The sequence below is a fragment of the Tauraco erythrolophus genome, chromosome 1, assembly GCF_009769465.1.
Source record: "Tauraco erythrolophus isolate bTauEry1 chromosome 1, bTauEry1.pri, whole genome shotgun sequence".
Classification (NCBI taxonomy): domain Eukaryota; kingdom Metazoa; phylum Chordata; class Aves; order Musophagiformes; family Musophagidae; genus Tauraco; species Tauraco erythrolophus.
The window spans coordinates 17279592-17304288 of NC_141465.1; the positions used below are offsets into that span (position 1 = coordinate 17279592).

The following is a 24697-nucleotide window of genomic DNA, read 5'->3' on the forward strand; positions in this document are numbered from 1 at the left end:
GTTTTTCTCTGGACTCCGCAGCAGGGCTAAGTAAGAGGCTGGTCTTGGCAAGAGCCATCTGTGTCCTCCCTTGGGGACAGAAGGAGAGAGTAAGGGCCATCTCCTGGGAAGCATCATGCCTAAGGGAGCCTGAAAAATTAATTTGAATTAAGACGGAACATGAGATTGGAGGATGTTAACTCTCCCTGAGCAACTCACTGGATGCAAAGGCCTGTGCAGGGCACAATGCTCCTGGTTTGGGGTAGAGGAATGGAGACACTGAGGAGGAGGAGCAAGTCGCAGGGGAGCCCTGCTTGCTGGGCTGCAGTTAACCGTGTGCACCCCGTTACTTTGTGAAAGCGGCCGACGCACAAACTGCTGCAGACAAAGGGCTGCTTCTGCCCACCCTGCTGTTCTCCGTGCCGTGCTACCCGTGAGCTGCAGGCTGTGGCAGGGGGGCAAGCAACAAATTAGCAATGCTGCTAATAAGGTGACGGTGCCCTTGGACTGGATGAAAACACCATCTCCTTGTTGTGGGCATGACATCTCTCCTGGCCCTGTGGTCGGAGCGGGATGCAGGTATGCCTGCTGCCTCCTGTGGCATTGGGCCAGGGCTGAAGGCGCTGAGCACAGCCGGAGGAAGAGTCTGCTGGCGCTCGCCTCACCTCACACCACAGCGTGCCGTGCGTGTTGGAGAGCCAGGGCCGGCCGGGTGGCGAGCCTGGGCTCCTGCGCCGCGCTGGCCTGAGTGAGCCCCGGACCGGCAGGAGGGCAGCAGTTGCCGTGACTGCCATGCACTTGGCGCTTGCACCTGCTCTTCGATTGTGCGTGCCCAGAGCATCACTCAAGCTGGGAAATAGACGCTTTAGCCTAACTGGTCTTTAGCACTTGTGTCTGAACTGTCTTCATTACCGGGGACTTTCTGCCAGGGCCTGTGGTCTGCTGCAGATGCTGGTTTGTCATAGCCAAATAGGATTTATGCACGCTCCCCTTCCCTTCCCCGCACATGGGCACAGACTCCTGCTTCAGTTCTGAGGGTGTTCTGAGGGAACCAGTTCAGTTGGCCACATTCAGAGCAGAGATAGCCACGGTTCTAGAGAAAAAAGCTGAAATGGTGCCTTTTTAAGCTTCAGCTGTAGTATAGCCAATGCATAGTCTGCAGACCAGATGTGACCCATATGGCTGAAGAGTATAGGCTGCAATGACATAGATTGTGAAGGGGCATGAGGACAGCTGTACCAGTTCAGACTAAGGGTCCTCCACCTAGCTCAGTGTCATGTCTCAAAAAGCTGTAGGCAGACAGCTGTGCAATTGTAGCTTGTTTTGGGAGCCTCCCATACCTGATGAGATCTACTTATTTAGTAGTCCTCTTTCAAGTACTTGTCTCACCCGTGTTTTGACCCATGTAAACTTTCCATATCCACAGCATCCTTCGGCAAGGGTGTCCCTAGATCTGCTACATGCAGCTGCAAGAACTGCTTTGCTTGTTATAAAACTGGATCTGACCAGTTTCGGTTGACAGCCCTTGGTTTTAAACTGGAAGAGATCGTAAATGCTCAATTCTTGACTGTCCTCTCCATGGCATGCATATTTGTATAGACATTTACCAGACCATCTTAAAGTCATCTTTCTTCCAGGCCAGAGTCCTTGCCTGCTCCATTATTTCTTATGTAGAAGCTATTCCCTAGTGTTTATCGTTGTTGTTGCTCTTCTCTAGCACCTTTTCAGGAGCACTTATGAATCGAACAAATAATAGTGACAACAGAAAACCCCAAACGTGCACTGTGTATTTGCGCGAGGGACGGGGAGAGGAGGATAGAGGAAATATTTTCTGTCTAATAATTGTGGTCAAAAGCAGAAAGTAATTTTTAAAGGAAATTTAGGATTAGCATTATCAGTTATTGACAAATACTGCTTTAGAGCTTTTAAGTGAAGGAAAACTGCTGTAAAGCTGCAGGGGTAGAAATATCCCCTCAAGCTACGTAATCCATTTGGTGTTCAGCACTGTCAGCCCTACGCTTCTGGAAGGTATGGGAAATATAAAGACTTTTTTCTTTTTTAATTGCTCTCTAATGATTAGAGACCCAGGATAATACTCCTTCTAAGAGCTCAAGTTTCTCTTTTATATTAAAGGTCTACTGGCAGTGATTATTGGTATCTAAGATACCTTGATGCAACTTGCTGTGGTGCCTTTGGGTGTGGCGCAGGCATAATCCATGTTCTCAGGGATGAGGAGAGTGTTTGTGCAAGAGGTTCCTCATCATCCTGCCCCTAATTTTTATTTATTCTTTTGGTGTGTCAATGCTATGACAGAGTTTCTGTGTGCACAGCCATCCCTTCTTTCATTATGTGTACATATCCCTTGCAATGAGCCTTGAATCAATGTTCTCAGATACAATTCTGTGCTCCTGTTCTTCTGAAAGAGATGTGAAGTCCATCTCCTTCCCAAAGAGTAAGAGTTTGGCACTTTCTGAAATGAGGCATCTTCAAAGTATTTCAAAGGAGGCACCTGAAATGACCAGTCGTGTCTGGAAAACCCAAGCTCTGAGCTCTTCCTGTCTCCCCATGGAAAGGTCAGATCTTGCCATAGTCAGCTGACATTGCTGGGAGGGTGCAGATTTTGCAAAGACAAAGTGAGCTATGGTTCTTTTGGGTGAGATGCCTGGCTGGCGGGGATGCTCAACGTTCCTTTCTTGCTGGTAAATCGAATGGAGAGGCATTAAAGTCCTGGCTGTGATATGATGAGGGAGATGCAAATGGCCGGGTGACTCTGACATAGCGTTTCTCACTTGCCTTCACCTGATGTTCAGAGCCACTTTACGTGTCACCAGCTGTGGCCCTGGAGCCTGCTGGGTGGGCTGATGTAAGGGAGGTGCAGGAACTGGGCATCTGCAGCTGCCTGGGTCCCGCACGGTCCCTTTGCTACATGACCTTGAGTCTAATGGCCCGACTGCACCATTCCATCTTGCCCTTGCCTCCTTCTCTTTCCCCCACGCACCTCCTGTCTCCCAAACACGGCCTGGGAGATGGGTAAGCCAGTGGAAGCGTGGAGAGCTGCCTGGCTGTTGTTTGCCTTGCTCTTAGCTCAAAAGGCCAGTGACAATAGCCCTCATCTGTAGGGGATAAGGATCAAGGAACACTTCCTCCTTATCGCAGGGGATTTGCTGCCTTTTGGAAGAAAAAAACAGATGCACAAACCTATCATTTCTTATTAATTTTAAAGTAGCTCTTGGCTCGCTACCTCCTTCGTATCAGCCCTTGCATTGTCAGTAAATTATATTGGATCTGCAATTAAAAGCCAGCTGTGCCAGTGAAGTACCAGCCAAATGCCGCCCTAACCGTCTCTTGGGTGTCCTAGGGGAGGTGTGGAGCACACAGCTCCTCCTCCGGTGAGCTCTTCTCTCACTTCAAGAGGGAAAGATAAGAGTTTAAAATGGGATCTCAGGCGCATTGTTTTTGTTAATCAGAACACTTGCTCACTAAGAAATGCAGTTCTTTTCTTGATGCTGCATATTCGTGGATACAGCAATTCCCAGAGCATGAAAGCTGCCAAACACTCTTCACCGTGCAAAAGTTAACTGTTTGAGGAGCAGACTTGTAGTTGTGGATGTCTGTCTCAGGCTAATTGTTTTTCTCCTTCCTTTTCTCAGTTAAAATGATTTATTGGAGAAGTATCTTTGCTTCTGCTGTGTGGGTTTTTTTCCTAAGTGTTGAAAAGCATTTGCACCCGTTTGTGTTGGAGCAGGAGTTTGGGGCTAGGCAGGAGGAACAGCACTGCAGATGTGCCGCTCCTGGCCCCTCTGGAGATCCACCCCGTTGAACCAACTGCTGAGCCTTTGTGTCTCACCTCTCCGAGGCTGAACGGCAATGTGCTGCAAGTTGTGGCAAAACCTCGACTCTTTTGTCTTCCTTCCACGCTGGAGCTGGGCAGGGTTTTTCCTGCACCAGCTTTTCCTGCACCGGCTTCTCCTATCCTTCAGCTGCTTAGGCTCCTGGAGCCAGAACGGGAAGCAGGGAGCTCTTTGGCTCTTACTCCTCTCGCTTTTGGCTGGGTCAGGAAGGTGCAGCAATCCAGTGCAAGAGGGAGTAAGAGAGGAGGAATGTAGAAAGCAGGTCTTTTCCGAACCTGGGTTAGGACTCCAGGTTGCAGGGTTATAGGCATGGCTCCAAAATCCAATGGCAAGGGAAAAAGGAAGCCCACGTTAGCGCTGGCCATGAGGGCAGTGGGCTTTGACATCTAACAAAAGGCTGCAAGTATCAGGGTGCAGAGATCTGTGCTGTGGGTCCCCGGGGTCGTGATCTTGCCAATGCGCTTTGGAAGGACCAATACATGTCTCTGATGAAACAGTGTTTTTTAACTGGATAGTTGGGAAAACTCCTCAAAGAGTTCCTACGTAAAAACAAGAGCACTGCGTTAAAAGTCTGCAAAACAGGGCTCTGCACTCAGCGGAGAGATACCTGAATGAGCGTTATGTGTGCAACTTCTAATTCCTGCCGCTGCACGTTCGCCTTGTGGCGCAATGTCAGTTGTGTCGTTGCGTGCGGGCTAGCTGTAAGCTGTAGTGAGGCTGCACGTGCTTACAGAAATTGTGTTACGAGCTGCCTTTAGCTGTGCAATAAAGATCTCGTCCTTCCTGCTGCTTTAAAAACAGTTCTTCACTTCAAAGGCTGTAGTATTTGCTTTGTCCTTTGGCCTTTATGGGGTGAGAGTAGAGTCTGTCTGCACCTTAGATCTTAGTTGTCTCTAGCAGTATCTTTCCCCAGGATGAAGAGATCAGTGCAGCAAACGGTGGGGGGGTGTTTTCCTCTGTTGTTTCAAACATGTTTTTTCTCCCTGTTTGTTTCAAACATGCTAGCTTTCCCTGTCCTCCCCTTAAATCACATTAATTCATAAAGAGTAAAAAGAAACATGATTTGGAGCAGCAGCGAGCTGAGCCCAAGTTAATAGTTTGAATTGCGTTCCATCTGTTCAGCTGCGTGGCCTGATGGATATGCTGAACCCATTTTTCACAATTTGTTTTAAGCTGGTAAGAACCATCTCTCCTGGCTACGGTCCAGGCTGGCTGCGGAGAAAAACTTTGTATCGGGACATCCATGTCCGGAGGACGGGATTGAGTCAGTCATCCCTGAATGCCAGGGTACCTCTTCCACCTGCAAGTTGCTAGTTTTTGAAAGGTTAAATTCTTCTCTGGACTTGAACATTGTTGTCAAAAATTGAAGGGGAGGGGGGAAACTCCAACATGCACTCGTACACAGAGGATGAAATTTGCAAACGTGATTATGCAGGACCTGCTTTAAATCGGCTTATTGCCGTTTTATGATGGCAAGCGAGCAGTCACAGAAGCCGGGGTGATTGGCCTCACCATGTGCACATGCTGCTGGTAACTCAATAACCGACGAACACCCACCGTGGTCTCCAGACCTCGAGCCTTTGATGTAGCAACAAACAAGATAGATTGCTGTAATTTATCTGGTCCCTGGAGGGCTGTGCTGGTAATGTGCCATGAGCCCAAGGGCCAGCCGTCCGTAATCTGTGTAAAAATACAGCAGGTCGCAGTCACCGTGCTGCAGGATTGTCTTTGTTCTGTGCTGCAAGAGTTTGGTGTGTACAGCACACGGTACTGGGTCTTGATTTCCAGCAGCCAGGGGCTGTAAGTCTAGGTGTAATATGCCCACTCCCTCCATTAACTTCAATTGTTTTTGTTATGTACTAAATATACTCCTTTTGAACAGACTTGGGAAGGCAGTGCCAGAAACATGGTATTTCCCCCTATGCCTTTACAGGTGTAACGGAGAGACCGGAGAAGGCGTGCTGGGTTTGGCGGGAAAAAGGATGGGATTTTGTACCAGCTGAAGGCTCCGGAGGGTTTGCTGATGGAGGACAAGTGCTTGTGTCATTGCAGTTGGGTGGCCTGGAAACTCAACTAGAGGGAGTGTAGCCTCTTGGCTTGCACATGGGCCTCTCTCCTGGTGAAAGACAGTCCCGGTTGGGCTGTACCAGGAGAAAAGGGAGTAGCTGCTGAACTGGCGAGCCCCAGCAGTGGCTCCTTGGCTGCCTGTGTGCGCTGGAGTTCTGCAGAGCGGCTGCGTGCCACCTCCTAGTGCTCTCTGGCAGCAACTTGTGCCTGGGATTGCGGGTGATGGGGTTGGAAAATAAGGGTAGTGCTGAAAACAAAGCCCTGTCAGCTTGAGTTTCTGCTTTGTTGCTGTGCGGTGCAGTACATTTTTGTGCCTGGATTCTTATCGCTACCAAAGAAGGATTTTACATTATCTCAGCATTGCTTTTTTCATGGGGTGCTTTAAAAAACACTTCCCTTGAGTCAGCAAGAAAGCTGCAATGTGGCTGGGGCTTTTGTCTTGCCAAGCATGGCCATGGAAGGGGTAGGACGGGTGCGTGTTGGAGGGAGGCTCCAGGGCTGCCTGTTGGGAAGTAATGCTGAGCTCCTCTCGTCCTGCAGGCATGGCCTTGGCCCAGCGGCAAGTGGCGGTGCAGGAGGGACCCCTCTACCGCACGGAGGGCTCCCACGTCACACTGTGGTGCAAGGTGAGCGGCTACCAGGGCCCGGCGGAGCAGAACTTCCAGTGGTCCATCTACCTGCCCTCGGCTCCTGAGCGAGAGGTGCAGATCGTCAGCACCGTCGACCCCTCCTTCCCCTACGCCATCTACACCCAGCGTGTGCGCAGCCGGGGCATCTACGTGGAGCGGGTGCAGGGGGACGCCGTCCTGCTGCACATCACCGAGCTGCAGGACCGGGACGCCGGGGAGTATGAGTGCCACACGCCCAACACCGACGAGAGGTACTTTGGGAGTTACAGCGCCAAGATGAACCTTGTGGGTAAGCTGTCTTGCTAACGGCGTGGCTGGGGCAACGAGGCCCGTGAACCCTCCATGTGAAATGTAATCCTCATAAGCTGCCAGAAGAAACACGGGTGAGGGAGAACAGGAGCAGAGAGCATGTGGCACAGTGAATTGTAGGAAATCACCGTATAGAGATGTAGGAGACACCAAGCTTTCTCTAGTATTAAGGCCCTTATAAAGAAGACTCACCAGGCAGCATAGCTGAGGAGGGGAACGTGTGAAGCTGTTGCTGAAAGCAAGAGGGACGTGAACTTTTTACAAGAGCATGTAGTGATAAGACAAGGGGTAATGGCTTTAAACTGGAAGAAGGTAGATTTAGATTAGATATAAGGAAGAAATTCTTCACTCAGGGTGGTGAGGCACTGGAACGGGTTGCCTAGAGAAGTTGTGGATGCTCCATCCCTGGAAGTGTTCAAGGCCAGGTTGGATGAGGCTTTGAGCAACCTGGTGTAGTGGAGGGTGTCCCTGCCCATGGCAGGGTGGTTGGAACTAGATGATCTTTGAGGTCTCTTCCAACCCTAACCATTCTATGATTCTATGAACTGATTCACACAGAAAGAGAGGGGTACGGAGGCTGCTCCAGATGGCACAAGCTGCAGAGGAGAGAGCTGTGTGCCAAAGGTGGCAAAATAGCGGAACGAGGAGGAGAGGAGCAATAACGAGAAGCACGTAAAGGGAACAGGAGAGAGGGTCGTCTTCAGGCTCTTAACAGAGGGCAGTGCTGAACGTGTCCTGAAACCAGCACACTGCTCAGATTGAGCTGTCTGTAGATTAATGCGGGGGAGTTGGTTTGGGTTTGGGTTTTTTTTTGTCTGTGTTAGAAAAATAAAAAACAGGTTCTTTAAAATCTGGAGTATTTCCACAGCACCTCTCTAACTAGCTCATTTGACCTTTTCAAGCTTCAGCTTGCTTTCTGTATCTCAAAATGGGATTGGATTTGAAGTCTCTAACTCGGCTAACAGCGGTCAAATAGCTTCCATCAAACTCGTTGGCTGAAGGACTTCTAAAAGAGCTCCTTCGCAGCAGAGACACCCCTCTAGCAGACAGCATGCTTAGTTTTCTAGATGTTTGTGAGCCTGGTTTGGAAACCATTTTGGCGTTATCCAGACTGTGCTAGCCAGTCTGGGTTTCCTGTGTGCAATGCCCCTTGCGAAAGGAGCTGAGGTGTGATTCTAAATCACAATAGCCCTCCTAGGTGCTGTGCTCCTGGCCTTCCTTCAGCTCCTGTGCACCGTGGCTCCTTCCCTTCAGAGGTGCCAGCCCAGGCCACGTCCCACGGCCTGGGTACAAGTGCTTTGTTAGTTGCCTGCTTTCCCGTCTGATGTCTGTGAGCAATTGAGACATAGACACCTGAATAATCTATTCTGATTTTTCTTCGTTCCGTGATTTTCTTCAGGTGTCCAGGTTTGCGGTTCTCTGTTTAGTTTAAACAAGGCTGAGTCAGTGCTGCTGCTGTAAAGTCATGTCAGGGAGTGAAACCCATTGAAAACCAACACCCAGTGAGAAAAAAAAACCTGCCTGGGAGCAGGGTGGGGTTGGGGTAGTCCGGGTTTGCAGCTGGGTTCCCCTGCCGGGGAGCTGCACCCGGTGGGAATTAGCCCGTGAGCGAGGGTCCTTAGGGCAGAGCTGTTAGTGCAAGTGAGAGTACCTGCGCTGGCTGCTGGCGTGGAGCACGGCACGGGATAGGGATGTGGATAAGCACAGCCAGTGCGTCCGATGGCTGGGCAGTGGGGAGCTCCTCTGCTGCTCTTCCCTGGAGATCCAGTGCCCTCCAGGTTTTAACTGTAGCTCAGCAGCTTCTTCGATGGCCAGCCTGGGACTTGCTGGGTGAGATGCTTTTGCTCTGTCCCACCCTTGCCACTAGTACAAGGCACATAAGATTTGGGACTCCGTAGACACCCGTGAATAGTGTTTTGAGGACATTGGCTTTGGGGCTTACGTGTGTGTCTGAGATGCTCAAGAAAATTGATCTAAATTAACTTTTAGTGGATTAGTTAAATCACATTATGCCCCTTCATGGATGGTTGTGCTCAGAATTTTGGGCCCTAATACGGTTTAGCTTAATTCATTTCTGAAAATTCACTTCAGAACTGACTTGGGGTCACTTGCTCTTTGAATGTGGTGTTTTCTGTGGTTTAACCAAACTCTGACAAAAACTGAATTTTCCAGAGTGCCCCCAGGAGTGTGATGACCTGTAGACAACAAGCCCTTACGGAGATCCTCCCCTCTGGCTTCTGTTCATGTGAACCGGTGCTGACTTCAGCCCTGTTGGACCCTGAGGACCTGCCAGGGAAATGGACTCCTCTCTGCAGGGCTGGACACAACACACACCCTTATTTTCTCCTGTCATTTTAGCTCTCCGCTACAGGTCATGGGTTTTCCGGCCAGCTCTGTTGCTGCAGATGATATGCAAGAAGAGGTACACGAGAGCTAAATGAGAGTTATTGTTCTCATTTTCTCAGAAACAGAACCAAACTTTCATCTGGTTATGAATTTTTAATTGACTCATTAGATTGAGCGGCTCGTTTTTTGGCAGCAGCAAAGCCTGGAGGGAGACAGATTTGTTAGCGTTTCTATTCTCTCCATTTTTGTATGAAATAGGTGCGTTTGGAGCAGTGTTGATTTTAGACTTGCTGCTTTGGGAGCTTTGACTTGTTGTGTTCTGTGATTTGAGGGAAGAGCTGCAGGAAGAGTCACCCAGGCAGTACAGCCCTGTAATGGAGGAGCTGGGAGTTTTGGGGCAGCTGGATGGGACACTGGTGCAGCAGCATATGAGGCTGCTGTCTGCACCAGGACATCTTAGCTTGCAGCAGAGCAGCTGGGATGTATCTTTGCTCCTGCCATCTGAGCAGCATTGAGGGCTGTGTATCCAGGGCTCTGCAGCTGCTAAAAAAATAGTCTTGTCAGCTTCAAAGATGTGCGGGTTGGGCTTGAAAGTGCACTTCTGTCCGCCTCATGCACAGCAAACATGGTTGCTTGTCCCTCTCCCATTTTTGGTGTCTCCACTTGAGGTTCCTTTCATTCATGGAGACCTTGGCCAGGATGTAGTACCACTCAGAGGACCTGAAGTCTCTGATGGCCTGGAGTAAGAAGTGCTCCACAGGCACTGTGTGGGACTCTTATCTGAATTTAGGCATGCGGTTCAAGTGCTAATCTCACTGAAGCTAGGAATGAGGCCAGTACTGTGGTTCAAGGGCCTTCTGCCATGGGGAAACGTGTATCAAGGCTTAACCTTTTTCACCAGTTGTCAGTGTACTGCACCTGCTTCAAAAATAAGTCTTTCTGTATCATGCTACCCCTCTTCTCACCTCCTCCTGAGCTACATTGTTGAGAAGAAGGAGTTATACCTCGACTGTGAGATGTGTTAGCACAAAGAATTTAGGGCATCTCAGACTGAGTTGCAGGGGCTGAGGGAGGTGGTGAAAAAGAAAAAAATGGGTGCAGCTCTTCAAGATGTTGTGGAACCGTGGCCTTGCGATTGATTTATGAGAAAGGATTAGCTCACGTACAAAGTCTGCAACTCCATTGTTTGCCTTCAGAGTTCAGTTCCCTGAGGCTGACACGGAATTGCGGAGACTAGTTCATGCTCTTTTACTCAAGTGGGGGGAAAAGATTTTTAGATGATCACACAAGTGGCCTCCCGCTCATCTAACACCTGGCACGTTGCCTAAGGTAGATGTTGAGGCAATATCTGCGCTCAGAGGACAGAGAGGGACAAATCTGGAGACCAGCCCATCTTTGTTTAAATTAAATGCATCCTTCTCTAAGTTCACTAAAGAAAGAGCCTAGATGTTAGACTTGGGTTAGGCAGCCGGTGTTGAGTGAAATGAATTCTTCCAGGAGTAGCTGAAGACGTGACTGCTTTTGGAAACTTCCCCCATGGAGTCCCTAAGCAACTGATGGAAATTTTGACTTTATGGTTGAACTGGGAGGACACTTGGACATACTGAAGAGGGGAGTTAGAAAACTGGATCAATTAAATGAGGGATATGGGGACCATACACACCTAACTGGCAATCGTGTCAGGGTCCTGGCTTGCTTGTTACTGACTCTGAGAAGTACATGGGCTCCTCCTTTGCTTTTTGAAGAAGTTAAGGACAGCAAAGAATTTGCAGGTGAAAGAAAGCAGCATCCCTGTAAAAGTGGCACCGCCGGCAGGACAGCAGTATTTTCCAGATTGTCGTTTGAATTATCCCTTATGTTAATAACTCTTGAAATATGGGCAGGAGGAGTAGGTTTCTGTGCAATAATTTAGGTGGTAAAGCTCCAGGGGTGCTGCGCATCCGAGATGCTGCTTTGTGCTTCTCATCTTGTGTTGATGGGTAAATAAACTTGTGTTTTGCTGCGGGGTAGAAGCGAGCACATGGCAGTTACTTCAGAGTGCGTGAGTCACTGCAAATTTGTACTCCACTATATCTCTGCAACGAGTTGTTTGTGTGCCTGTACCCTTACTTAGATAACAGCGAAGAGGCCCAGGTCTAACCTCTTCAGAAGCTTCAGACTTTTATCTCAGTGGTTTTTTCATCTGTGCTCCCAAAAACGTTGAGCTTTTTCAGAGTTAAGTGATTTGAGGGAAGAAATCAAGCTTTGAGGTTTTTCTTACACAGGTAATGACAGAGCAGGAGAAAGGGTTTCAAAGCACTTGAGGAGGTGGCAACTCTCGTACTCTTTATTTTGGGGGAAGCAGCTGTACAGCATCAATCCTGAGTTAAAGCAGAAAAATGAAAGGGTTTTGGACGGGGGAAGAGACCACAACCTCCACGGTACCGCAGAGTGAGAAGGAGTGATTTTAGTGCAGACTTGAGAAACAAGCGGCACTCAGACACAGCTGTCTCAGCAGTGGGCAGGAGCTTCTGTGGAGCTGGTAGTGCTTGCAGGGATGGTTACCGGCGTCTCCCTCCTGCCAGGCTTAGGTGAAAGGGTGGCAGAGAGGATTTGTGCTAGCTAGGTGCTATTCAGTAGCTCCCCTGTCCACCCCCTCAGCCACACTTCTGCTCTCTGCTGTTTCTCACTGGTCTCGCCCTGCTTGGGCAGGCTGGTGCCTTGATCTCTGCGCTGTTCCCCTGGGTCCTGCCTGGCTGTGACGGCTCCCAGGGGCCAGGTGTGTTTTTTTGGCTGGCAGCCCCATTGTGGTGAAGTTTCAGCATCGTGCCAGGCTTGGGAGTGGTGATGGGCAAGGGCACTGGTGAGATGAAGAGCCAGCCACCTCTCTGCGCGAGGTCAATGCTAGCTGTGGCTATGCTTGGTGGGGTCTCGTCTCCAAAAGCTGAGCTGCCCGAGTCACTTGCAGGTCTCCGCAGACCAGAGCTCAGTCCATGGGTGCTTTGACCATGGCTTTAGGAGTGTAGCTTGTAGGAATTCTCTGTGCCCTTGAACTGTGGCATGTAACTGTGTGGCCAGCTGCAAGCCCATGGCTGGAATGAGAAGGATAGCTGTAAGGTGTGTCAGAGAGGCTTTGGTGGCACAGGAGGTGGAAGAAAGATTTACACAGGCCAGATGCTTAGCACTGGAAGGGAAGGAGCTGCATGTGTCTCAGACAAGCGTTCAAGAGAAGAAAGCAGGTCTCTTGTTCAACTTGCAACCAAAAATCTCCAGAATCTCTCTGTGGAGAGATGTAGCAGGCAAAAAAGAAAAAAAAATGAACTTTTACTAGCCTGTACCAGCTGCTGCTGCTTGTTGCCAGCAGCTTCCTCTCTTCTTTGTCAAGTGCCGCCATACGTGATCTGTCTGCGCACAGAGGGAGAGTGTCATGTCACAGGTTTGCCGTGTTTGGGAGAGCACCGTCGGATCCTAACCCTGGAGGACTCGGGGCGACGGCAGTCACTTCTACTCATGTGGACCTCGGTGGCTGCTAGTTTATTCCAGCCGTCAACTGGGCTGAAGGTGGCTTTGCTTGAGGGAGATGTCGAAGAGAGAGATGGCAATCTTGCAGACGAGGATCTACCAGTGTTGATAGAAGTCTTTGAGGGCTCTTCTTTCTATACTGCCTTTTTCTTCTTCTTCTCCTGAGAGACAAAGGAAGGTGTTTGTCACTGTGCATGAGCAAGCAGCTTGTGTCCTGGGGAGGCCAGGCTTTTTGCAGCTGATCAACAACAGGCAAAAATTGAAACAAGAGCAGTCACAGGCTCCATCTCTGGAGGGTTTCAAGACCTGACAGGATCAAGCTCTGAGCAGCCTGATCTGACCTTATAGCTGACCCTGCTTGACCCTGTAGTTGCAATACAGACCCCCTGAGGTCCCTTCCACCCTGAATTGCCCTGTGATCCCATGATGAACCGCTGTGCTGTAGGCTCCTGTGCAGTAGGAACCACTGTTGGGCAGTGGTCTGGAGGGGAGAGTGTTTAAGGAAAGGTGTAAAATGTATATTGTGGTGGTAACAGTGCTAAGTAGTGGCATAACAGTGGTGATCTCAACCAAGTGAGAACAGCAAGGACTTATTATACATCCCCGAATCTTTTTTTTTGGTGCATTTTTTGTATTTCATATGTTTCTTATTTCTTTAGAGAGGTTGCAGGAGTTTGTCTATTGCTCTGCCCTGGTGTACGAAGGTAGAATTTGGAGCTCCTAAGCTCAGATGTCCTAATCTCTCTGAGGCCATCTCAGTGGTTTTGCTACCTCCATGAAGGATGTGTACACTTTATTTGGCAAAGCTGTCAGTTAACCAAAGTCGTTTCTAGGATTGGTGTTGTTGAAATTCCTGCCTTGTGAGTTACATTCATCTTTGCCGGTTTGGGCTGTGCTTGTTGCAGTAATTAGCTCCCCAGAGGAGTAGAATGTCCTTCACTTTCAAATTACCCTTTAGCTGACATTAAAAAAAACCAAAACAACCCAGACCAAAAAAACCCCAACCAACCCAAAACCTTCTCCTGGGTGGTCCTTTGCAGCTATACACAGGGTATTTGATTCTTACTGTCCTCCTTTGCATGCCTAAATCTCTCCGTAGTAGCCTTGAAAAAAAATTTGACCTATACTGCTCTGCTTTTTCTTTCTGTTTCTGCTATGAATGAAAAGGGAGTGTTTGTCTGTTAATGGGAGGAATAAGGAGGGGTAAACATATTTACTTCTGGCAGTTGCTGTGGGCACAGCCTGGGGACTTGCACCAGCAAACCAGAGTAACCCGGTTTCTGATGCTGCGGAGCAGTTGGGGGGCTGCGAGCGTCAGGTCCTATAATGCTGCCGACTCACTGCATGTCCCTGGGTATAGCACTCTCCATCTCCCTCACCGTTTTCCAGCTGGTAAAATTAGGGATAATAGCACACAAGCCTTTCACAAAGTCTAAGCTAAATAATTGTGAAGTGCTTTGAGCTCCTTAGATAGCGGGAGTTAGAAACAAAGGCTTATATTTCAGCTCAGCCTGGTAATGGTGCTGAATAGGATTCATCTCCAGTCCTGCTTAGTCATTTCTGAAGTCTTGAAAATACCCAGTTTTCGCCTTGCAGAAGCCTTGAGGCTAATAGGCACTGCTGGACTGAGGGAGCTGGTGGTCTGTGGTGCCACGGGCAGGTGAGTGGGAGCCTGGCAGAGGCAACCTCTCAGCTGGCAGCCCTGGAGCTGGCAGGAGGGGCAGCTTCCTTACCAGCCAGCTGCAGCATGGGCATGCGTGAAGCCAGTCCAGAGGCTCTATGCCCCTTCCAGTTCTAAAACTCTTGCCGGTAAGAGAAAGGCGTGAAGACCTGTTTAAATTTCCAGTCTTTTTTGACTTTAGTTGTGTACAATCTGGCAATGAATTGCATGGGCTACTTCTTCCTTCTGCTTTTTAAAACGCTTCTTTACCATTCAGGTACCATTCAGATTATAACTGAAAGCTTGTAACAGAAATCTCTGTACGTCTCCTCGCATTGCTAGACAAGACTCCCTCATTATTTTGTGTATCTTTATCTCGTCCCCTGTTATTAAATTTTCCTGGTAAACACTTCCAATTGCTCCTGTTTCGTTGCAGTATGCCGTCTCCTATTCTTTCCCATTGGAGTTGCTTGCCTGATTTTTACTTTCTTATTGCTGTATTATGTGACATCCCTTTTCCACCTCTATCTGTGGAAATGGAATAAATTTTAGACAGACCGTACCTAAAAAAAAAAATAAAAAAATTGGATGATCCATTGTATCCACTCTCTCCTTTCTTAGCTGTTGGTGTTTTTCTTCTCTCACCTCGCTGCCCTGTCCCTCAAAACTGGGCAACTTGGTGGCATGACATGCTTGTCAGGGAGAGCTCTCAATTGTGGAATTAATTTTTTTTTAATTTTTTTTTTCCCCCCTTGTCCACCTACCCGTTTCTCAAAAACCTGACATTGGACACATTTGGGGCACATCACTGTATTCCATATGTTTTTTCCTGCACTGTCCCTTTTGAGGTAGAGGTGCTTTTTAAAATTTAGCTAGCGTGTGGAGAAGCTTACAATAAGAATACGTGTCCTTTTATTATGCATATCTGTATACTTGTAGCTATGCATTGTAAGAAAAAATGTATTCTAAAACGCATTTCTAAAAATGTAAATGAATACAGCCTCAGGCAATTGCACAGCCCGCTGCTCATAAATCTAGGCTGGTCTTTAAAACGAGCCCTCTTGCTTCCAGACTTAGGCTGTCTCTTACTTGTCAGGAAGGGAGGTGCAGAAGCCCAGCTACTGACTTGCCTTCAGACTGTAAAAAGCTGCAGTGTTTTGCTTGGGTAGATTTCTGTGCAGCGCTGAGCCTGAGTAGTAAAATCAGACCAGTCAGTTAAAACGATCTTTGAAAACTAAAGCAGTCTTTCCTGCAAAAGCCTCTTTTCTGAAGGCTCAGAGTCTACTCTGCTCTCTTGCCATCTGCAGCCATGCTTGGCTCCACTCAGGCATCTCTCGGGTTGATGGGACCGTGGCGCTCACTCTCCTCCTGAGCCCTTTGCCTCTTCGGTGTCAGCGAGGCTGGAGGCTGCAAGATTTGGGGTCCTGCCCTGCCCTGAAAAGAGTTGCTGCGAAAGCAATGCTCTGCTCAGCCCATGCACCCCTTTGCTTGTCCTGCTGGCTCTTCTCTCGTAAGCTTTGCTAGCTTCCAGTGAAGTAAGGTATTGGATAGTCCTAAATGTCCTATTTATTTATAGGATGCCTCTCAGTCTGTTCCTCTGAGAAGAGCGAGGGGTGGTATGGGCTGTTTGTGTAGATTGCCATAATGTCTGGGTGTTAAGTGCTGACAGGAGGAAAGGATGCAAAGGTTTTTAACTAAGATAGAAAAATCTTTAGCCAGAGATCCTGGTGCATTTGAAGGCCAGCTCTATCACAGGTGGATTACTTAAGACCCTGGTTTAAACCTTGGGCTCTCCGTCCTTTCCAAGAAAGTGAACTCGACACGTGAGGGAGCTCTTTCAGGTCAGGCTCTGCTTGATAATCATGGGAAGAAAAAGGTCATCTGGTGTTAGAAACAGTCTGGTGCCACCTCCCATCCTGAATTTAACGTTTCCTCCCAGCGTGCTCTGGGCAGACCCCAACCTCTTTTTATTTTTTGCTCCAAAAAGATTACTTTTTCACTACATGCACAACTGAGAGAAGCTCTGGAAGATGAAAAAAAAAATAAAGAGCACAAAAGGAGAACTAGGAGGAGACGGGCTGGGTCAGGCGAGCAGGTGGTGGAGCCAGCGGGCTGTCACGTGCAATGGGCAGAGCCTGGTACCTGCCTCGAGCTGCCTGCACCTGCCTGCTGTGAGCTCGGCGGCTTTCCAGGGGCTGGCCATATAGACCCTTGCTGGAGGACAGCTGAGGGGCACCCATCTCTTCTGCCTGGGCCTCCCCACTTGCAATGGGTCCCGGTGGGGCTGAGTGGCCAGCACAGCCTGGCCATTCCCTGGCACAGGGACCTGCTCCCGGGCTCGCCAGCAGAGCCTGTCGGCATTTGTGGCAGCTTTGCCGGAATACCGGGTGATGGGGGAGAGGCACGAAGCGTGCAGGTTTCTCTGCTTCTGTGCCTCCAAATAGTCACTCAGTGTTAAACAGGGAAAGCGATAACTGTGAGCGCAGCTGGTAACATATGGCACCCGTCCCCTGCCTTAGCAATTGCTCAGTGAACTCTGAAAGTGGAATATGGTCCCCGTGGCTCCAGCCAGCTGCAGCACTGAGAAATCCCACAATGGAGCAGCCCCTTATTCGATTACTAGTGAAAATTTCACATTCCACGTTGCCTATTTTTCCTGCTGCCTCCCTGGGGAGATTTTTGCTGTGCTTACTCCTTCTTCCCACTCCTCTTTTTCTTTTTCTTTTTTTTTTTTTTTTAAATTTGTTTCCCCTGGAGGATTTGCTGTATTTGTTCTATAGTTCCAGCCCCTTAGACTTGGTCATTCACCATTTCTGTCGATCTGCTGCCCTGTCTGAGGCAGGGGCAGCTGTTTCTGCCATTGATGCTGATGCTTTTCTTGGGTCATCTTGGAGAACGAGTAGGTCTGGTGGCGAACGATCAAGTCCCCGTGTAATGGAGGGAAAGCGCAGTGCCTGGTGCTGAGCCAGTCTGCTGCTGTGCCACAAAGCTGTGCGCTCATTGTGGCGTGGATGCACATCTTTTTGTTGAAGAATTACAAAACCAACAGAATTAAGTCAAACTGAGGGCTAGCACTCAGGCAAACTGCAGAGCAGCAACAAACCCAAAAGCCCCTAACAGCGTTACCGATCGTACATTGGATCTTTTTTTTCCTACCAGATAGGATAGCATAGAAGTTGAAAGCCTACTGCTTCCATCCCACCCTCGGGAGGGCTCGGGAGCATAAGTGGGTCCCCTCTGGTTTGGGCTTCTTGTCTTCTAATTTAGAAAAGTTGCTATTGAGCGTCCTAGGGGGGAGATTTCTTCTGGTCTAAAGCATCAGAGGATCTCTGCTCTGTTTCTGCTCCCTGCTGGGTGGGAGTGGGGGTGGGGGGACGGTGGGTGTGCAGGAAAGAGAGAGCCATGCTTTGGTGCTCCAGAGCTTTGGGTCCCAAGCCAGCCTATCTCCCCTGCTCCTCCAGCCTGAAGCCCTGGCAGGACTGGCCTTTCCCCCTCCCTCCAGCTCCTGCCAGGCAATTTTGCTTCATGTACTTAGAAGGAAGCCTGACCTGCACTGGAACGGAGCTGCCCCTTGGTAGGGAAAAGCTGGGAGGAGAAATTTTCCATCTTAATTCTGTGACTGCCCTGTCAGTTTAGTCCTATAACAGTTTTACAATCTTTATCTGATATAGGTTTAAGAGGATTTCCCTGGGCGCAGTGGGATTATTATAAGTCAGAGAGCAGTCTCCAGCTGATATTCCTTCGGCAAGTATTTATTTTAAGTGGGTTTAACAGTATTTAATTTTTAATTTTTTTTTTTTTTGCATGGATAATAAGTAAATTGTTTACATTATCAGAGAAGTAGAGCCTGGATAAAATGAAGGAATGTAGTATTGCTTTCCAGGCTAGGGGTGGTGGAAGGAAAGCAGCAGCTGGAGGTTGGGAGGAATGAAGATAAAATAGTAATGTTGGGGGAAATGTAACATTATTCCGCACAGCACTGATTAGTAATACTGCCAAACAGCTGTTTATAAATAGGAGATGTAATGGGAAGGAGAGCTGCAGGGAACGCGAGAGCACTGCAGACAGCACTGGCTCATCATTTGAGGAGAGGGTGGCTTCTATCAATCACATATCTGCCTGAGGTGGGTACCAGAGGCCGCTGCATTCGTGGTGCCCCATGCACCCTCCCCAGCCCTTGTGGGATGGCATTCAGTTGGCTGTACACTAATGTGTTCCCTCCAATTTAAGGTTTTCATGCCACCTTCAGAAAAGAAGAGAAGTGGTGACCCTTGGCATTGGGAAAGCTGTGCCTGTAAGAGGAAAGTCTCCTTTAAAACCATGTGCAGGCTATTTCTTTATCCTCTCCCTCCCTCCAGCAAGCTGTATGGATGGCAGACAGCTCTGGCGCTGTGCACAGGCATCCAGAAGTCGTGCTGGTTTAGTGAGAGCCGCCTTCTGGCTGCCCGCACCCGGGCAGCCTCCGCAGTCCTTGGAGTATTTCAGAGGATGCTAATGGGATGGGATTAGCCGCCCCACTTGCCCTTGCCATTGACAACAGACGTTTCTAGAGAGCCTACAAAGAGGAGCAAAGCCAGAGCTAATAGGCGAACTTGAACAAAGGTGCTTTTGAATACAGAGAGAAGCACAATTTTACCCTCTGGCCTTACAGAGGCAAGAGGTGGGGCTGCTCTGCCCCCCGTTTAAAATCTGAATGAGCCTCTGCCTTAAGGGATCTTCGTTTGCTGACTTGGTACTAATGGGATGGATGCCCTTCAGTGTCCCTGCTCTGTCCTGCTCCGGTTCCCTGACACTGTGTTTCAACATACTGCGCCCTTTAGGGCTTTATTCCTTACTGCATACTAGTTAAAATAATAACGTAGGGCTCTGCAAAGTAATGTTGTAGCTGGGGATGCCTGACTTGGGGAAGTGTGTCACCATGGGCAGGGTTTTCCGGACGGGGATGCCTCTGTCCAAGGCATGGTGTGCTCTGAGCGCTTAACTTTCTCAGACCCTGTCATTCTTCATTTTTTAGCTGCCTATTTGAGAGAGCAAGAATTTTATAAAACCATTCCTTACCAAACAGGTTTCATGATTGTTACTTGTAATGCCCAAGTAAGGGTGAGGAGATTTAGAGAGACCAATTTTTCTATGGCTTCATGCTGCTGCATAGAAACCAAGAGAAGACCCCAAAGCAGCAGGTTACTTATGAGAGGGTTAATGAGAGGCTCTTGAGCCTTGTCAGCTGAAGAATTGCATCAGCATGCCACGGATGACCATAGGCGCTCTGGCAGTCTGTTGTCACCTTTTGAGCTCTCTCAGGTGTGCTGATGCCACCTGTCCGCAGATAGGACTCCTTGCAAAATCTGCAGGTGACGGTCGTGCACGATGACCTGCCCACCTGGCACTGTGGCTGGAAGGTGGGGCTTTGAGCAACCTGGTGTAGTGGAGGGTGTCCCTGCACATGGCACTGGGGTTGGAACTAGATGATCTTTGAGGTCCCTTCCAACCCTAACCATTCTATGGTTCTAAGGTGGGAGCGCTGGTGCAGCAATGCTGGTGACCTACAGGGAAGGGGAAGCTGGTGGACAGGTGGGGTTGCCAGGGGCACGAGCTGTTCATTTGAAGAGGCTCTGGGCTTCGGAAGAGCTCCCTGGCTGCGAATGGTGGCCAGAAATGCCACCCTGAGAGGGGCAGAGGCTTTGGGACAGCACGGAGACTTGTTACGGCCACAGGAGAGCTTCCAACCTCTCACCTTCTGCAGTGATATCGTGGGCCAATGTGTCACCAACAGGTAATGCTGCTCAGGCCACGCCTGTGTGTTGGCACTGCAGAGCTTATCTAATGAGTAAGGTTAGGAGCGCTGCCCATCATCCAAAAAGCTCCACTCAAGCTGTGCAGCAGCTGAAGCCACATGTGAGCATATCTGGAGGATGCAGTGGCTGGCACGGGTGGCCCTGGGGGATAAGCATCCCTTTGCATGAGGGGCTTCTGCCTCCAAGCTTGGGTCTAGGGTTGCAGGGTAAGCTGAGCCAAGGATGGAGCCCTTTGGCTGTGTTGTGGTCGGGGGGAATCGAGGGGGCTCCTGCCCTTGCTGGGGAAAGGGAGGGTTGTGGTCATCCCAGTGCTGGACTGGGCAACGTGAAGGGGAGTGAATGGGGAAGCGTGCAAAGTAGAGAGTGAGAGGGCTGAGGGGAGACCAAAGGTGAGGATGTTAAAAACAAGCAAAAGGTGGGGAAAAAGAGAGCTGAAAAGGGAGCAGGAAGGGAAGCAGGGACAGCGGCAGTGGGAAGGCAAGAGGAGGGGTCATGTGGCAGGTGGGAAGACTTTGGACAGGAGTTTTTGTGCCATGAAGAGCTGCAGAGTGTGTAGGAGAGTGGTTTCCCAGAAGTGCTGGAGCAGGGAGAGCTGTACGTGGGGGTGACTGGTGAGGGACCATGGCTGGGGTGGGAAGAGCATGCCTGCTCTGTCCTGCAATGAGAGGAGACCTCAAAGCTGCCGGACACACAGGTCTTAGCCTCTCCAGCTGGCCTCCTTCTACAGGGACATTGCGAGGGCTCTTCCCCCACCCTTTCCATGCGTCCTTCAAGTGCCCTAGATGTCATTTCAGGCTCTTGACCCCAGAACCCACAATGGGGGTTTCGGTGCTGTCTTCCATCAGGGTTGTTGGGATGCAGTAATTACTTTTGTGCTGCTGCTTCCTACCCTTTCTTCCTCTCCCCTTGAGACTGGGAAGTCGGAGGCAGCGACAGCATGCTTTGAGGAGCTCCTTTTGAAGTGATTTTGTAAGTCACAGGGGCTGGTGAGCGGTGGGGAGTGAGATGCTGGCGCCCGGCTCTCTCGGATCGTTTCAGCTCCCTTGTGTCTGTGGCCAGAGCAGTGGGTGCTGCGTGCCATCTTCAGAGACGCCAGGCTCCTCAGATCTCATCTGTTTCAAGAGGCTCCTGCTGAGCGTCTGATGTTGATGGAGGGAAGGGGAGAGGAGGAATCAGGACATCAGAGGTGGGATGAGCTGGGTGGCAGTGCAGTGGCTTTAAATCGGGTCCATGGGGTTGCGCTTGGCCAGGGCGTGTTGCTGTAGCGAGGTACAGTGCTGGTTCAGGGTGCTGCATGCGTGCTGAGCAGCCCCGTGGCAGCAGTGGGATGAGTTTCTGCAGGCAGCCCTGACACAGACCATTGGTACAGGCAGATGGACTTGTCGTCTATGGCATGTTCAGGTCACAGCCTGTTCTGACAGGGTTAAGTCCAGCTGGATGACTGTGGACAGTTTGCACTAATAAGATATTTTAGATGACGTGTTCCCCAGAACCCTCTGCTCCTTGAACCCCTCCCCAGAAAGCTAGAAGGTGCTTTCCATCACTGCTAAAGTGTAATGGGTTTGAGCAAGCCACCACAGACTCTGGCCTATTCCTGGTCTGCTGAGCTGTTGCCCGAAGGGCCACCCGTCCTGTCCCTTATTTTCTGCTGGTTGAAGTTGTCGAGACTGAAATGCAGATCCTCTAGTTGACTGCCAGGACACAGCGCTGCTGTCGAGCATTCAGAGCCGCTGTCTGGAGTGGCAGGAGAGCCAGCCTGCCGGTGAAACCCCTGTATGCCAGCTGGAGCAGAGCCTGGTTCAGCTTATGAAACCTGACAAGATCACAGCCCAAGGTGGTATTGCTGGAGGCTGCTTCACTGGGAACCGTGTTTCTGCTGCAGCAGCACGAGCGTTAGGGTTGTGTCACTCGAAGCCTGTCATGACACAAATCTAGCCATTGAGTAGGGAGCCTGTGAAAGTCTTTTGCAGTTATTAGCCTGCCAGCAGTGGCAGAGCAGGAAGAACCTCCTCCCAAAAGAGGCACTGGCTGCATCTGCCTGCAAACAAGGAGCAGCCTCTCATCCTGCACTTGATGATGCCCCATCTCAGCTTTGAATGTGTGGTCCTCTGAACAAGCAAACACTGGCCAGGATGCAGCTCCTCCACCTCTGCAGGTACTGTGACCTCTCCAGATTGGCTAGTGGGTGTGTATCCTCAAAATAATCAGGCTCTGCCACCTGCGAAGGACCTCTCCATAGCCCCTGTGCTCCATTAGTAGCCTGTGACCCCAAGCGAGGAGCCATTGCCTGTTTGTTGGGGCACGGCAGCCGATGCCTGAGGGCTCAGCGTGCTGCCTGCTGGAGCTCTGACAGTCGGTGGAGCAGGGGCTGTGGCAGGGGGCCCTGTGGCCCACTCACCACTAGCTAAAATCAACTCCAAAGCAATGCATCACGTCCTGTGACCTGGGTAGGAGCCTACCTGGCTCACCACCTCTGCCGTAATAGCTGTTGCGGGGATCTTCGTGCTGCTTGTTGTGGAGCTGCATAAAATCAGAGACTTATATTTCCTAGCAATCAGTATTTCTCACACAGGCGCTGCCCTCGTTCCTGCTGGTCAGATTTGTGTTCGTCTGGGAGAAGCAGCAGCTTCTTAAACAGACGAGCTCTTACGCCTTTGTTTCCTTCAGTCCCGCAGGGTTAATCTCCTTCTTGGCACCTGATTATTTGCTGCTGCAGGGAATGCACATGGGTTTGCCGGATGCGTGTTTGCAATTCTCATTTTGCTGGCTTTAATCCCCATCTGGGAGCTGTGGTCAGGTCCCCGGGTGGGTTAATACCAGACCCCCCTAGGAACCCACTCCTGAGCCGCTCTGCCACCTCTGCCTCTCCCCAGGGCTGGTGGCTCTCAGGTAGCTCCAAGGGAGGTATTGTAGTGAACGGACCACTTCCCAAATGGTTATTAAGTGTTTTGTGTTCCCTGCGAGGCTGATGAGCATCAGAATCACTGGCTTAGCAGCAGGGCAGCTGAGAGACAGGGACGGGGGCTTGCAGGGCTGTGCGGTCAGGCGAGGGACAGAGCTCCCTTCCTTCTGCTCCTGCTGTGAGCTCCGCTCTTCTGCCTCGAAAACACACCAGGCGTTGACATGGTTGACACAAACATCGCTGTACCCCTGCAAGCCCTCGGCTCCTCTCCCCGTCCTGCAGCTCCAGCTCTTTGCCAGTGCTTCTGCAGCAAATGGTCCCCAAAACTTTTCAGGCCAGTTCACCATGGTGCTACCGCCTTCTGCTGAGACCCCTGGAGATGCCTGCAATTGCCTTTTCGGAGTTCCTCTGCCACCCCATTGCACTGCTGCCCGGGCAGGGCTGTCACACTGTCCCCTTCCCCTCTTCCAGCGCCCTCATGCCTCTACAGGGCAAGACCCTTCCCAGTGGAGCTCAAGGTGTTCTTTGTCCCTGCCATGCATTACCCATTCTCCCCCAGCCCCGTGGGAAGCAAGTCTGGGCTCCCTAGCTCCTGGCTCCCTGGTAAGTTATCCATTGTTTTTTAGGATGCTCACTTTCCTCTCTTTTTCATTTTCTCCCCTCCGGGTGCTTTTGTTGGTGTGTAATTAGCTGGCGCGGCACCGAGGCGTCGATCCCCGGAGTGCTCCCTCGCTGACATTAGCAGCAGACAGTGACTAAAACAAAGAGACAGCTCAGCGCGCGCCACACGCTCGCTTTGTACCTCTCGTGCTCCTCGCTGCTGTTGGGAGCTCAGGAGGGATCGCAGATGTGGAATAAACGGGAGCGCTTTGAACAAGCGGCACCATAATCCCTCCCTGCCCCCGCCCCTGTGCCCCCCTTTTTGCAGACATTAGTTTGATTAAAATTGCATGAGCCCACACACGGGTGTATTTTATTTTATTTATTTATTTCCTCCTGGCAAGAGACCGGTTTGAGGTCTGCCCTGTGGGAAGGCAGCCGGGGGGATCCTGGGGAATTTGGGGTGTTCTCAGAAACTTTCCCTCTGTGGAGCTTACAGTGGGCTGCTGCGGGGCTGGTTGTGCCGGCGAGACCTGCTTTTCCTGCAGGGCACTAAATGTGAGCACCTTCGTGCATGATGCGCGCTGGGCAGGCGAGGTGAGGGCCCCTTCCAGCGCTGGCACGGGGCAGCAGCATCTGGAAGGGTGTGGTAGGCTTGCTCTAGCAGATCTTCACCCAAGGCTTTCTGAGTTACTGAGGGCATCCCCGTGGCTGAGGGCAGGTGTAAGCAGCCAGTCTTGTTGAAACAAAAATAGATATATTCTGTTTTCTTTTTCTGCCAGGTTTGTGCACCGGGGTTTGCAAGAAATGAAATCTTCACTATTCAGGTGCAGCAGCCTTCCGTCTCTTCTAGAAACGGGGAGATAGCATGGAGAATTAGGGGATTACTTCGTACTCCAGTCCTATTCCACTCTGCAAATACGGGATTTTTGCCAATACCATGGCAGTGCTATGTCAAAACTGTCATACTCTTTGATGAGCATTTATAGGATGGGCTCGGTCTTACTGCCTCACCCAGGAGCACATACGATTCAGTTTTTGTGTGTTTTCCCCTGTTT

At 50.2% G+C, this 24697-nt stretch overlaps 1 protein-coding gene across 1 annotated transcript in view; it reads left to right on the forward strand.

The window, feature by feature from the left end:
• Positions 1–201: 201 nt before the first annotated feature.
• The window catches only part of IGSF3 (immunoglobulin superfamily member 3), a 76203-nt gene continuing 51707 nt past the window's right edge, over positions 202–24697 (forward strand). Inside the window, exons 1-2 of the mRNA XM_086631111.1 lie at positions 202–241; positions 6438–6815. Coding sequence (XP_086487237.1) covers positions 202–241; positions 6438–6815 — 418 coding nt within the window. The remainder of the gene's footprint in view (positions 242–6437; positions 6816–24697) is intronic.